Source organism: Apium graveolens, chromosome 7, assembly GCF_009905375.1.
Source record: "Apium graveolens cultivar Ventura chromosome 7, ASM990537v1, whole genome shotgun sequence".
In the NCBI taxonomy this organism is placed as follows: Eukaryota; Viridiplantae; Streptophyta; class Magnoliopsida; order Apiales; family Apiaceae; genus Apium; species Apium graveolens.
The window spans coordinates 15940170-15955700 of record NC_133653.1 but is presented as its reverse complement, the minus strand read 5'-3'; the positions used below and the strand labels follow the sequence as shown (position 1 = coordinate 15955700).

The following is a 15531-nucleotide window of genomic DNA, read 5'->3' as shown; positions in this document are numbered from 1 at the left end:
AGATATTGCCGATTGCAATAGAGCCTTATCTGACGAAGAACATTCAGTTAGTTTTTTTTTTAAATATTGGTATAATTAAAACTGAATTAACCGAATTATTGTAATTGAATATGTGAATTATTTTTTATATGTAATATTTAATATTTACATAAATTAATATTCACTCCGTCACTTTTTAACTGTAATATTTAATTTTTGTCTGATTAAATTTACCGAAATTTGACTGAAATTTATCAATAATTCATAATTGATCAAAATAAAAAATTATATTATTGAAAAATAAATGTAATTTAGTTTAATCTATAATCTTAATTTTTTTAAATAATATAAAAAGAATTTTTAATTTATAAGAAAATTGGTTAATTTTAACCCCGGAAGAAAGAGTAGTATCACCTAGTTCTACCCGTACGGGTCATTATTTGGAGTTCAAATCCAAACAGGAGTGGTCCCTCCCTGAATCACCTGATGGTCCAATACAAAGTTTTTTCAAAACACCCCAAATCCAATGATGATATGGGCTGTTAGAGATGCTTAAAAAGAATCATCCAACACTAAAACTTCACGCTCGGACTAATCTCAACGCCTTTGTTGGATTACTTGTTGCCTGAGATCTCCACTAGTGTTCCTATTATGTATGTATATGCAGATTGTGTGTGTGTAATTTGTGTTTATGACTGTTGTTGGTAGTTTGGTTGTAATTAATCAAATCCCTTTCTGTCTTTCGGACTCTCTCTCTGACTCTTCCTCCCTCCCTCCCTTTCCCCCTTCTCTCTGTATAACTCTATCTTCCTGTCTGTTTTTTTGCTATTATTTTCACAATATATAATTTGCATTATAAGTTTATTGGTTCGGTCTACAGGTGCTGAATGATGATGGAATCTTACTACGCATTGTTGTATAAGTCTCCCCTGAAGCAAGCTTTTACAGAGTAAGTTTATGGTCTTCCCTTCTACTTGTTATTTTATTAAAGTATTATAGGGGACTATTGGACAATATTAATTGATTGTAGAGAAATTTAGTGTAACCCCATATATATGATTAATGCTACAGAATTATATATTTTAATTTTGTTTTTGGAATTTATTAAATAAGTTGTTCTTCTGGGTTGTTTTTTTTTTCGCTAAGTCGTCTGGGTTCTTGTTATTTTAAAATAAAAAAAATACTAAGTTCAAAACAATCCACTTTCCACAACTTATTTTGGGAATTAATTACAATGAGGCAACGGGAGATCGTGCGGTTATTATACTTAATTCTCACTATACTAGCAAGTAGCAATAATGTCTCAAGGAACTATTAAATGGTGGATGGTCCGGCTGGAAAGATGTTGATAGCAAGAGAAAATATTTCCCCTGCAGAATTAGTTCTATAATCTTATATTACTGTAGAGGCCCAAAATGGTACACATGACTTATGGTGAAAATGTTATTAGGTACAAGATCTTAGCAGAAACTTAGAAGCATCATAGGTCGTGAGCTTTATAAAAAAAATTAATTTCACAACACCTGGACTACAGAGCCCTAAAATATATGCACTCTACTTGGTTGGTCGTGTATGATTGGTGTCTACTGAATAATTTTTTTACCAGTAACTGCAATCAATTAATTTTATAGGTGGTCACTAATATTCTTGGAATCTAATTTATGCTCATGATATAAGTCATATAACATGATAGGTAGTATACTCGCGTCGAATAATGGATCGTAGCTTGCATCATAAGTTATATACTTTGGGAAATGTCAAGTAGTAAGCTTTCACATGAACCTCTCTCTGTGTGCTCATCCATCAATAACCTGTTTGCTATATTTTTTTCACATCTGGAATATTTAATGTTGTAAGATACTCTATGACATGAATTGGCATTGTTTTTGCTGTCATTGTCTTTCTGGGCCACATCTAGTGTGGAAGAGGTTGCTTCTACAGGACCTGGCATCCACTTTTTCCAGCTTTATGTAATATTACAGTTTTCCTTGTTGTTTGCTTCTCTAACTCATCACTTGATAAGTCATACTGATAACAATTTACTATGTAGCTCTAGAAGGAGAATATGTTGTAGCTCAACTGGAGGCAGTTGTACCCTAAGGTTGGGACAAATAAAGGCTGATATCAAGAACAGGTGCAATTTCTATTCCAGTATAAACTTCTAGATTGAGGTTATAGTCTCATGCAGCTCATTTTACTCTATTAATGTTTCAAAATCATGTTCAATTAGTTATAAAAGAAACTGTTGTCATTGTTATACAGATTTACTTTGCCACAATTTTTGATATTGAAGAACTTTGAGGGCTTAAACCTTGGAAAGAGGGATATAGTGAGTGAGACTAAAACAATAACTGATTATTTATTTTTAAAAAAAGTTTACAATTAAATGAAATAACTGATTAATTTTTCTTTTAAAAGTTTTACAAATATATGATGTACTCTATTGTTCTGTGGCGTGCAGGTTGATGAATCTGGTTTTGGCTTCATATGTTGTTGGTCAGATTTTATTCCCTCAGGTACTTGATGATAATGCTTTAAACAACTTTCGTAATATGTCATGGAATCTCAGTAGTGTGTTGGTTTGTTGTACTAATTGGTCGTACATGTTTTTAAATATAGGATACAATGTTGACAGTTAATTACACAAAAGTGGGTCAATTTTCAAGTGACTAAAGGACCATGGATTTACATTTAAATAATTTATTGATATTTGAACACGATGTGAAGTCGCTTTAGGCTATCACCAAAATGCCAATCCCAGTGAAAATGTGAGATAATTTTCCAGAGTTTATCAAGGCTTAAAATCTCTAGAATAAATTTAGCATTTATTTTAGAGTATTATGATATTCTCTAATTATAGTGATGTTGAAGGTCTGCAATACATTTTATATGTTTTGATAGTTAAGTTCCTAGAGGTAGTTTAATGTTTTGAACTTCTCTTCTTTTATTTGGCATATTTTATAATTAGTGTACTTGAAATGTCATTGAATCAAATAGTTTTGGTGTTTTGATGATTGTAGGAGTTGATAGATTTTGCCGAAATATGCATCAAAGGTTTGCTTTCAAACTGTTAAGAGAGAGCATGACAAGGTGATTCCAAGAGAGGGTATGAAAAGAAGATCTTGCTAAAAGGAAGGTTGCTGAGGGAACTTTACAAATAATCTTTCAATTTTTGGTTGTTTCACACATGTTCTTTGTTTAAAAACTAGTTCTGTTGATGGTATTTGCATAACAGTTGTGATTAATTTTTGTACCAAATAAATGTTTTTTATTTTATATTAATAAGATCAAAGTCTTTTTTTTGTTGTTATTTCAGAGTTGTTGTTAATATAAATAATGCATCTGGTGGTATTTTAATGTAGCAACAGTTATATGATCTGAATAGCTTTTTTAATAAAAAAATGATTTTATGCGTCAGTTGTTGACACCAATGCTTTAGTTTTAAGTGTCGGTCACTTCTGAAGATGTCACCAATGCTTTAGTTTTAAGTGTCGGTTATTTTTGCAGACGACACCTTTGCTTTGGTTTTAAACGTCACGTACAATTTAACCGACGCTTTTGAATGCCTTTTAAGTGTCGGTCTTTCAAACAACCGACACCTTTGATTGACTTTTAGTGTCGGTCTTTTGAAGGACCAATGCTTTTGAATGACTTTAGGCGTCCGTCATTTAAATGACCGACGCATTTCATCAGTTTTTAGCATCGCCTTTTAATCGACACCAAAGGTACACACCTACAGTGTCGCCTTCATATACTACGCCAAAATGCCAACATAATATGTCTATTTTAACCGATGCTACAAATCAATTTTCTAGTAGTGAGAGTTATTCTCCTCTTCCAAATGGTAAGGGAGAGTAAGCAAGAACTTTAGATTCACCTCTTTAGCTTCATAGTATTTGTCATGAAACTGCAAGTCATTTATCAACTTGTTGAATCTTTCAAACACATCAGTAATGTTTTCCTTAGGCTTAGTCATGAAACCCTCATACTGTGAAATCAGTATCCTTCTTTGATTAGATCTAACCTCCTCAGTTCCTTCATGGAATATCTCAATCTTCTCCCATATTTGCTTGGTAGTGTCACAGTTAACAATATTTGTCAAGTGACTCAATCAATATCAATTGCAAGCTGCTATCCAGGGAGACTTTCTCCTTTTCAGGGTAGGAATACTCCGCTGGATCTTTGGGAGCATAATGAGATCGTATGACCATTTTTCCATCTGTAGATTCCCCAACTCTTACCATAGGAATGAAGGGTCCATTCTTGAGGATCTATGTGGAGCAGATTGGCCATCCTCATAAACATCATCATTTTCTTTTACCAAAGAGTGTAGTTAGCTTTGTCAAAGGTAGAAATTTTGATGCTACTGATTTTCTGTGTATTCATTCTTCCAAGATCTTGAATTTGTTTACTTTCAGATTTTGCTCTAATACCAGTTGTTAGTTAATGAATCACACATGGGGGGTGAATGTGTTTTTCTGATTTTAGGCTTTTCTTGAAAGTTAATTGTTGAATAAAGTAAATTAAATCTTGTATAGAAAATTGTTCATGCAGAATCTAAAAATACAGAAAATAAAGAACACAGATCTTCAAAATTCACTTAATTTTTATATTAAAAATTAAGATTGTTTTGATACAAAATTTCTAAGCTCTTTGATGTTAAAGAGCTCAGTTTCTTCTTGAGAGTGATACAAGAGATTTTCTCTAAATTGTTACATCTAACTAGAGGACCAGTGTTAACTTTATAACTCAGTTAACTGCTAGTTTATATAGTGGATAATAGACATGCTATTAGCTCTTCTAAATTGTCATTTGTCATTTCTATTTATAGAAAAGCAAATCTTCCATTTCTGGCTTAACATATCTTTAGCATCCTGTGTTTACTTTAATCTCCCCCTGTCAGTTAATCTTTGCCATTGATCTTGCACACTCTTCAAGCTGCTTTTTGTAGACCTGTCAATCCTTCTGTTGGATTGTTCGTTTGAGACTGTACCTCGAGATCTCCAGTTTGAATTAATAGAACACTTGACATCTCGATAAGTACATAGGCTTATCGAGATCTCTAGCACTACATACTGAGTTTGGCTAGTAGAGGTCTTCAGCTTGTCGAGATCTCTAGTCTTCACATCTTCACTTTGACTTATCAATAACTCAGAGTTCTCTAGTGAATGTAGACTTGTCGATAACTCTAAGTTTTCTAGTGAAGGAATGACTTGTCGATATCTCCAATCTTTATTTCCTCAATTTTGCTTGTCGATATCTTCCTGAGTTCTCTAGTAGCTTTCCTGACTTCTCTATTTTGAATTCATTCATTTCTTCTATTCCGGTGGATATTGCTCATCCGTCGAGTAGTGATTGTAACCCGATGGATGTGCCTAACAGCAGTCATCTGTCGACTAGCCAAACTACTATTCCGATGGATGTTCATCATCCTTAGGCTTGATACTATTTTAGGAAAAAGACTACAGTTTGCTCCTTTGCATTTTTACAGACTTTAAGTCTTACAAGTATAAAATACAAATTTAGATTACAATACAACTTACTCAGGGTTGACAAATTGTCTTAGTCTTGTTAAAGTACATGCATGTCTTTTGCGACAACAACAATTCCGGCGAGTTCAACTCCATTACCTCCGAGTTTATGCCATCACCTCCGGCAAATTCATTTCCAAAAACTTAGAAGTAAAATAAGACTTGTATTAATTAGTTCATGTATATGAACCAATTTAAGTTTTTTTTTATATTTTTTACATTTGTTTATCATTTGGGTGAGTTAATTTTATAATATTTGATTTTCAATATATTACTAAAGGATAGAAATTATTGTATTTTAAAATTTATATTACATTTTTATGTAATTTTAATATTAGTAACTAAAAATTACTATTGTGTTCCTTACTATTTTATGAATTACATTATGGAAAATCTAGTAAAAAACTTTGAGCAACAAAATTCATTCTGTTGCTGTTTTTTAAAATCTGGCGCTTACTAAATTCTACCAAATTTGGTCGAATTTACCATACTTATTTCGACCAGATTTGGTCGAATTTTGCGTAGTAATTTCGACCAGTTTTGGTCGAATTTAATATTTCTGGGCAGGATTTTTGATTTTTTACGGATATTTAAAATTTTGCCAAAAACATTTGGGGATGAGTTTTTATATTAGTTGGTCGTATTTCTTCGGTCGAATTTACTACGGTCGAATTTAGCTAAATTCGACTACACCCCTTATTTTCGACTAGCCTTTGTTCGACCAACGACTGGTTTGTCGAAAATAACTATTTTAGACGAAAATCGGTCGACTTTAGCTAAATTCGACCATAACAATTCGATCGAATTTAGCCGAATTTCTTGTAGTGTTAATTGACAACGGTACTAAACCGTTACTTGTTTATTTTTTGTTTATAAATTATTAATATTTTATTAGAATAATACTAGATGTACGAAAATGAATCCAAATGATATATGTTATTTGTTACAGATAAACCCTTATTTACATTAACTTCACCTATAGCAATATTTAAAATTATCACGCCAACAATGCCAAATACCATGTCATTTGTACCAAATTTTCTTATCTAATTTGGTATCCGCAGCACTACTCATTTTTTTTATAATCATATTTGTTGCATTTAACTTCTTTTTGAATATGATGCTTTTTCAAATATTACTTTGATTCAATAATTTTAATTATATTTTATATTAAAATCCTTATATTTTTCTTAATTTATTTAAGTTAGGAATATAAAATATTTATAGTAGGAAGAGGGAAAACAGGAAGATACTAACAATCTTGTATGCAGATAGTTGTGCTTACAGTTATACTATTACAAATTAAACATGCCTTATGATTATTGTTATGGTGAACACTATAGTTTTTAAACATGGATCTACTAATATATAGAATATCATGAAGGTGAGCGTTCATTTTCTCTGGAACTTTTGGAACCTTCTGACTGTGTGTATCTTCTCATCTTGAGAATACGAATGGTTCTAGTAAGCTTATCTGAGCTCCAGTTTTGGGAATATTTATTTACGTTACTGATACGTTGTTAGATGATAAGGACAACTGTGAGGGCTTTGAATGACCAGAACCGTTCAAGTTGTCAAATAGTTGTCGGCTATGTCGAAAGGTTGTTGGTTACATGGAGAGTGAGTTCCATGTGCCAAAAACAACCCTTCATGAATTCGAGTTGACTCAAAATCTTAGAGAGATGAAGAGTTTTGGATGACGCATTTTATCCAAACATTCGCATACATGGTGGAGGATCTCAAGAAGGACTACAAGAAAAGGGGAAGCAAGATCTTAAATAGTATTGTAGAAGGCAAACTTGGTGATGAGGAAATCATCCAACTCCTCCAGAAATTAAGAGATATTGAAAAGGAACATAGTGAGGATGAATTGAAGAAGGAGAATAGGGATAAGGCCTTGTCTGAATTACCATCTGAGAAAGCTGCGATTGCCGAGAAGATTCAGGGTTGGTTTTATGTTAAATCTATTCATGGCCAAATCAAAAGATTTTGTATAATAATAATTCTTTTAATAATCATTCAAAGTTTTTGTACCTCCCTGATTATCATTTTTTATATTTATTTTGTATAATAACGATTCTTTTAAAAATGGCACGGAGTTATGGTAAATAGAAATGTTTGTATTTTTTGTGTGATTTGATATTTCAAGTCTCATGTGTTCCTCACTCTTAAGTGAAAACCATAACTCAGATAAATAAATAATAGTCATTATATACATTATGAACATGATATCGTTTTACCATTATTTTCCCATTCACTACAAATAATAAGGCAAAAAATGACTAAACGACATTGGGCATTTTTTGTACCGACCTAATAGAGTTGGTTTTAATTAAATACGACAGCAGAAATAGTAGTTTTTCTGAAGCTAGTCATTTTAAAGAAAGCGTCATATTTAGCAAAATACGACCTTCTAAATATGATGATATAAATATTACAATCTTAATACGACCGCTCTATTTCGATGTGATCGTATTTAGTATATTTGAAATTTAAATTTTCAGCAAAAAATTGAATTTTTGGTTCATAAAAAAACATGAGTGTCTTTGGTCATAAATCAAATACGACTGAGTTTTGTTGTAATTTAAATATGACCATTTTTCATTGGTACGTAAATATAATCCATGGTTGTTTGATATTTAAAAATGACAGATTTCGATTGAAATGTAGTTACAGCTATTATTGGTTGTAACTTTGAGTTTTGTTATATAAATATGACTCTATTTCATGCAAAATGATGAATGCATGTTTTTGTTAAATTTAATATGACCCTATTTTGTTGAAAAAGAAATGCACCCGGTTTTCGTTTAATATAAAAATTACCAAATTTTGTTGGAATGAAGCGCACCTATTTTTTGTGTAATCTAATTACGGCCAAATTTATTGTTATTTATGGTGCATATTAAATTCAACAGGCTTAGTTGATTGTTTTGAGCTTATTAATTTGACTTTATTATTTTATTTTAATATAAGTCGAAATAAAAAAAATTCGTTGAGTTCTTGCCATAAAACTCTCCTAACATTGCAACCAAAATAAATCAGGAAATACATACACCTGTCACTAAATAGTTATCCGAAAGTCACAAAAATGGAAAACATGATACTGATAGTTAAAATAGTTATACAGTACCAAAATATTTCTAAACATGCACAAGTTGGCCCAAAGTTCATAAAATCGCATTTAAAATCTTCACAGTACCAAAGGCAGTTCACAACTGACGAGGATTAAACGGGAAGGTGGTCTGGACTAGGGTCGATGTCTTCACCTTATTCATCGTTGATCGTGTCGTCCATCATAGTCACAGTCTGAGGAGCCTCCTGTAGAATAATCAAGTAGAAGTCATATAGAAGAAAGTTCATTTGTCATAAATGAAAAAATCTATATAGTGAAGATAGAAAATGGGAAAAATCTAACAAAAAGTACTAAAATTAAAATAGTACATTCAAGAAAAACAATAAATAAACATAGTACTTGCCCTCTTGAAAGTTCAAAAAACCTAATTTGAAATTTTCTCTGAAACTGAACTTTAGTTTGTTGATTTCAAAGCTTTTACAATCTTGAATAATAAAACAGGTACTAAAAGAAAGTATATTGCAAAAATAATTCATGATGACACACACAAATGATACCCAATCTAAATCTAAACTAATCTATCATTATAAACACACGAACATATTATGGTAGCCTTATCTAATCCAAAGTAAATTGGACACTAAATTACAAAAATGAGCTAGGAGTATAACACATGGACATGTGTCTATCAAAACTTCTATTATCTGCACTCGACAATTTATCATACTATAGATAAGTGTCCAAGTGTTCATGCTGAGTGTCAAAGTTTAAATTTATATATGCATTTATTGCCGTTAATTTTTTTTTAAAAAAAATACCTCTAAGATAATCTTTTTATCTAGAAAAAAATTTATAACTTGAATGCTGACTTAGGTCTGGAGAAGTTGCAAAGGCAAGCTTGTTGATTTCCTCATTCCGGGAAAAACCTTTATAACTTCGCGTGCGGGTAAAAAAACACCAATCGTTGAACTTCCGCCAGGACCTTTGGCATCATCAAGAATATCTAACTAGGAACATCAGCTGACCCCGTCAGGTCGTTTTCTTTCCTTCTCTTGATCAGCTTCTTTGAATCCCCGGATCCTGCGAAGGTGTGTTTGTAGGTTCGACCAGGATATCGATCGAATAATGGGTTGTTGGGCGCATGTATGATACAATGTAAAGCAATTGGACGACCCGAGTTAATATAAATACCAACAACAAATATTTAAAATTAATATACGGGGGTTGGAGGACTCGAACCTGACTTTCTCCCTAAATCGAGCTCCGATGCCATGTTCAGGTACCAGTCATCCTGAATCCTCAAGGTGTAAGGAATTGGGCTTATTAGGATCATATCTCATATCGCAACATCCCCTTCACTCCAAAGCCCATTTATTCGGGTTTGAAGAGTGGATCACTAGATGTGTTGTCCCTTTTTTGGCCTAGCATGCGGTCAATACTAGGTGGGGGTCTTTTCCTATTTATGGGCCCATCATATTAGACATTTTTCAATTACCGTATGGGGATCTGGTCCCATTTATTTACGCCCACCAAGGTATAATGTCAATATTTTCAATAATTAATTAAAATATTGAGGTTAACATGGAGTTAAACCTATAGAGTTGAACCTGTGTCCTCCTCTGGTCATCCTGAGCTCTAATATCATGTTAGGAAACCAGTTCTTCTTCTAAAATCTTAAGATGGTACAGGAATGGCACGAACATGATGTTATACTCTTTAAATCTCCTTATTAAACTTACGATATTTTTCACTACGATCGTCAATAACAGTTAAAACCAAGACCAGTATCAATATCAACAACAAATATTTAAATTAAATATATGGGGTTCCGAGGACTCTAACCACAGTCCCTCGCTAAACTGAGTTATGATAACATGTTAAGTTACGGGTTCCCCTAAAATCTCGAGGTGTTATGAACTGGTCTTATCAAGATCATTTCATATCTCAATAGATATAATATATTTGACTTAGTATTAAATAATTAATTTGCATAAAGAGAATCACAGTTTATGTTATGAAAAGATTTATGTGTCTTATGAACGAACCATACATTATATATTACTAGTTTATAAACGTGCGAGATTTTTTTTCTTCTTAAATAAATATTTGCATAAATATGTATTATAGGTAAAAAAATTAATACATTAAATTATATAAAAAATCTAAGTTGAAGTAGTTAGAGAAAAAAATGGAACTCCAAGAAAAAAAATGAATTTATTCGGTTTCAAAAGTTCTATAAATTAGTTTTTGAAAATTTTACTGGGGCATAAGAAGGTGGCGAAATAATTTTTACAAACTATTATCAAAATGATAAAATCAAAAAATTAATGATAAAAGATGATGATCAATTTTACTTTAAAATTTTTATTCAATTTATTATAACCATTTATTCTTTGTTTTGACTTCTAATATATTTCACAATATCTACTGAGATTCAATTTAGATTATTCGAATATAAAATATACATGTGTATCAGATTTTAAGTCCCTGAATTATTTGTTTATTGTAGGCCATAACGATTTTTAATAGATTTGTCCCCTTGTACTAATTTTGAGCTTAATACAAATTTTAAATAAAAAATATTTGTTAATTTAAAATAGGTAAAGAAAAAGGATTCAAACTGAAGCCAAAATAAATAAAAATATAATCATTTATTAAATTGCGTTTGATTTTATTTTGTGTCTACCTTTATTTCTATAAATAAGATTTTGACAATTTTATAATTCAGTTATAACTTATAAAATAAACTGAGTTTTTGGGCCTAATTTGGATATGGTGGATATTTTGGGCATAGTTTTGGACCCATAATTTCACTAATTTGGATGTTTTGTGCCTAAGTTTTTTTACCTTTATTTAACTTGTTTAATTTGTAAGGGCCCATTAAGAATGAAAGATCTAGAATTCTAGAGAAAGTCTAATATTCACAATATATAACAGAACTCGGCTATATGGCCACGGTGAGCCTAAAGGTACTACCACGTATATGTTTTAGCTTGATTCATGGAGGTCAATTTTCTTCTACCTTTTTCTTAATAAAATCACATCTTCCATCTTATATGGATCTAGTAGAATCCATTCCATTTTATCAATTTGATACATGAATCTAATTTATTTTAGATGAGGGATACTTGTTTGGAAGCAATTGTTCCAGCAACATAAATGGTAAGTAAGGTGGTAGCCATATATAAATGTGATATCTCACATGATCTTTCATTTTTTGTTTTTCGTTCCTAATTATGTATCACAAGAATATTATAGGTGTTTTAATGGCTAATTGGTTTAATTTGATTAGATCTTTTAGTAAATTTTGAATTATTCTAAATTAGTCAAAACTACTATTACAATGGTTGAACAAAAATATTTGCACAACAATGCATATTTATTATTGTTTGCAGGAAATAATGAAGAAAATGCTCCATGAAATCAATCACATATTGAGGTAAGCCAACCAATCAAATCTATTATAAATTCCCGTTTCTTAAATTGTTAGTTCATTATTTGTGTTATTTGTGTGTGGTAGTTAATTGACACGTGTAGTTACTTCTTTATTTTTTGTTTATAAATTATTAATATTTTATTAGGATAATACTAAAGGTATGAAAATGAATCCAAATGATATATGTTATTTGTTACAAATAAACTATTAACTCCAGGCATAGCAATATTTGAAATCATCACCTGAACAATGCCAAATACCATGTCATTTGTACCAATTTTTCTTATCTAATTTGGTATCAGTAGCACTACTCATTTTTTCATTATAATCATATATGTTGCATTTAACTCCTTCTTAAATAGGATATTTTTTTTCAAATATTACATTTATTCAATAATTTTAAATATATTTTATAGTAAAATCTTTATATTTTTCTTAGTTTATAAGTTAGGAATATAAAATATTTAAATAATCTTGTATGCAGATAGTTGTGCTTACATTTACACTATTAGAAATAGAACATGCCTTATGATTATTGTTATGGTGAACACTCTTGTTTTTAAACATGGATCTACTAATATATAGTTTGTCATGAAGGTGAGTGTTCAATTCCTCTGGAACTTTTGGAACCGTCTGACTGTGTGTATCGTCTCATCTTAAAATACGAATGGTGCTGGTAAGCTGACTATCTGAGCTCCAGTTTTGGGAATATTCTGATTTAGTTGCTTATTATTTACATTACTGTTATACGTTATTAGATGATACGGACAGCTGTGAGGGCTTTGAATGACAAGAACCGTTCAAGCCGTCAAATAGTTGTTGGCTACCTCGAAAGCAGGCTGAACCTTCCTAGGCCTGCCCCTAGCCCTTCCACTCTTCGACGGAGTTGGATCCTCCTCCTTCTCATCCTCCTTGGGCTTCTCAGTCTTAGCTTTTTTCACAGACGGAGGAGCATTAGCGTTGTTTAGCGTTGTTTGATCTGTAAATTAAGGCAAAAAAGGTTGTAATTTTTGCACTAAAATTGGTGAATTTGGTAGTATTTTTGAATTTATATATGTTTGTGTGATTTAATGTTTTTGATCTGTAAATATATGAGAAAAAAATTGAAATGTTTGAAATAAATTTGGTAGTGATTTTGAATAAGTATGATGTTTATGCATGTAGTAATGTTATGTGTTTAATTGTGTAGATGATTATGGGAGCAATTGATGCACTGAAGGAAAAAGATGGTTCAAGCAAGTCTGCAATAGGGAAACATATCGATTGGACCTACGGGGATCTGCCAGCTGGCCACATGAATTCTCTCACTGAACATCTCAACAAGCTGAAAGAGGATGAGGAACTTGTGTTTGCTAAGAATAACTATATGCGTCCTGGCTCGAGTGCCCCACCAAAGCGGGGCAGGGGCCGTCCACCTAAGGTTAAGGACGCAAATGCTGCTGAAGTGCCTGTTGCTGCTGTAACTCCTCCTGCTGCTCCAGCTGCTGTGGCAGATGGGCCTTCGAGAGGCCGAGGCCGTCCGAGGAAGGATCCTAATGCTCCTCCGTCTGTGAAAAAAGCTAAGACTGAGAAGCCCAAGGAGGATGAGAAGGAGGAGGATCCAACTCCGTCCAAGAGTGGAAGGGCTCGGGGCAGGCCTAGGAAGGTTCAGCCTGCTTTGGGACAAAATGGAGACCGAGTTCCATGTGCCAAAAACACCCCTTCATGAATTGGAGTTGACTAACAATCTTAGACAGATGAAGAGTCTTGGACGACCCGTTTTAGCCAGACATTCGTATACATGGTGGAGGATCTCAAGAAAGGCAAGCTTGGTGACGAGGAAATCAGCCAATTCTTCCAGAAATTAAGAGATATTGAAAAGGAACATAGTGAGGATGAATTGAAGAAGAAGAATAGGGAGAAGGCCTTGTCAGTATTACCATGTGAGCAAGCTGCCGTTGCCCAGAAAGATACAGAGTTGGTTATATGTTAAATCTGTTCATGGCCAAATCACAAAATTTAGTATAATAACTATTCTTTTATTAATCACTCAAAGATTTTGTACCTCGGTGATTATCATTTTTTTTATATTTATTTTGTATACTAAGGATTCACTTAAAAATGACACAATTATGGTAAATGCAAATGTTCGTATTTTGTACGTGACTTGATATTTCAAGTATCATGTGTTCCCCACTCTTAAGTAGAAAACATAATTCAGATAAATAAATAATACTAATTATATACATTATCAAAGTGAACAAGATATCATGTTAGCATTATTATCCCATTCACTAGAGAAAACAAGGCAAAAAATGACTAGACCACATCGGTCATTTTTAGTACCCACCAACTAAGGTTGGTTTTAATTAAATAAGACCACAAAAATAGTAGTTTTTCCAAAGTTAGTCATTTTAAAAAAATCGTCGTATTAAGCAAAATACGACCGCCTAACTATGATGATATAAATATGACAGGATTTAAACGACCACTTTATTTCGATGCCGTCTTATTTAGTATATTTGAAATATGAAATTTCAGCAAAAAAATTGAATTTTTCGCTCATAAAAATAAACATGACTCTCTTTGGTCATAAATCAAATACCATCGAGTTCTGTTGTAATTTAAATACGACCATTTTTTATTGGTACGTAAATATAATCGATGGTCGTTTGACGTTTAAAAATGACAGATTTCGGTTGAAATATAGCTAAAATATAGTTACAACTGTTCTTGGTTGTAACTTTCAGTTTTGTTATATAAATATGACTTTATTTCATTAAATATGATGAATGCAGGGTTTTTGTTAAATTTAATATGACCCTATTTTGTTGCAAACGAAGGGCACCGAGTTTTGTTTAATATAAAAATTAGCAAATTTTGTTGGAAAGAAGCGCACCTATTTTTTGTTTAATCTAATTACGGCCAAATTTATTGTTATTTATGGTGCATATTAAAATCGACAGGTTTAGTTGATTTTTTTGAGCTTATTATTTGACTCGATTATGTTATTTTAATATAAGTCGAAATAATAAAAAAATTGGTTTCTTTTTGCCATAAAAGTCTCCTAATATTGCAAACAAAATTTGATAAAATAAATGAACTACATTGCATAATAAGTCAGGCAATACATACACATATCACCGAATAGTTATCCCAAAGTCACAAAAATGGCAAACATGATACTGATAGATAAAATAGTTAAATAGTACCAAAAGATTTCTAAACAGGAAAAAGATTGCCCAAAGTTCACAAAATAGCATTTAAAATCTTCACTACCAAAGCAGTTCATAACTAACCACGATTAAACTACGGGAAAGTGGTCTAGACCAGGGTCGATGTCTTCACCTTATTGATTGTTAATGGTGCCGTCCATCATAGTCACAGTCTGAGGAGCTTCCTCCTCTAGTAAAATCAGGTGAGCTAGAAGAAAGTTCAACTTTCAAAAAAGAAAGTTAAGTAATCCTCACATTATTTTACATATCAAGAAGAGATCTTTACAGTGAAGATAGAAAACGTGCAAAAATCTAACA

The 15531-nt window shown here is 32.0% G+C and overlaps 2 protein-coding genes across 3 annotated transcripts; both read left to right on the top strand.

The window, feature by feature from the left end:
- Window positions 1-423: 423 nt before the first annotated feature.
- On the top strand, window positions 424-3289 carry LOC141672221 (uncharacterized). 2 transcript variants are annotated; one of them, XM_074478766.1, is made up of 6 exons: window positions 424-632; window positions 860-928; window positions 2030-2113; window positions 2242-2308; window positions 2441-2495; window positions 3000-3289. In XM_074478766.1, exons 2-6 carry the CDS (start codon window positions 867-869, stop codon window positions 3071-3073), a joined length of 342 nt encoding a protein of 113 aa, XP_074334867.1. In that variant the 5' UTR covers window positions 424-632; window positions 860-866; the 3' UTR covers window positions 3074-3289. The 2 variants fall into 2 exon arrangements, with proteins under 2 accessions (XP_074334867.1, XP_074334869.1); XM_074478768.1 differs by lacking the exon at window positions 2242-2308 and having other exon boundaries at window positions 425-632.
- A 3947-nt stretch (window positions 3290-7236) lies between these two features.
- LOC141673319 (uncharacterized) lies at window positions 7237-13727 on the top strand. The gene is made up of 3 exons (XM_074480056.1): window positions 7237-7467; window positions 12778-12978; window positions 13209-13727. Exons 1-3 carry the CDS (start codon window positions 7237-7239, stop codon window positions 13725-13727), a joined length of 951 nt encoding a protein of 316 aa, XP_074336157.1.
- The last annotated feature ends 1804 nt before the right edge of the window (window positions 13728-15531 follow it).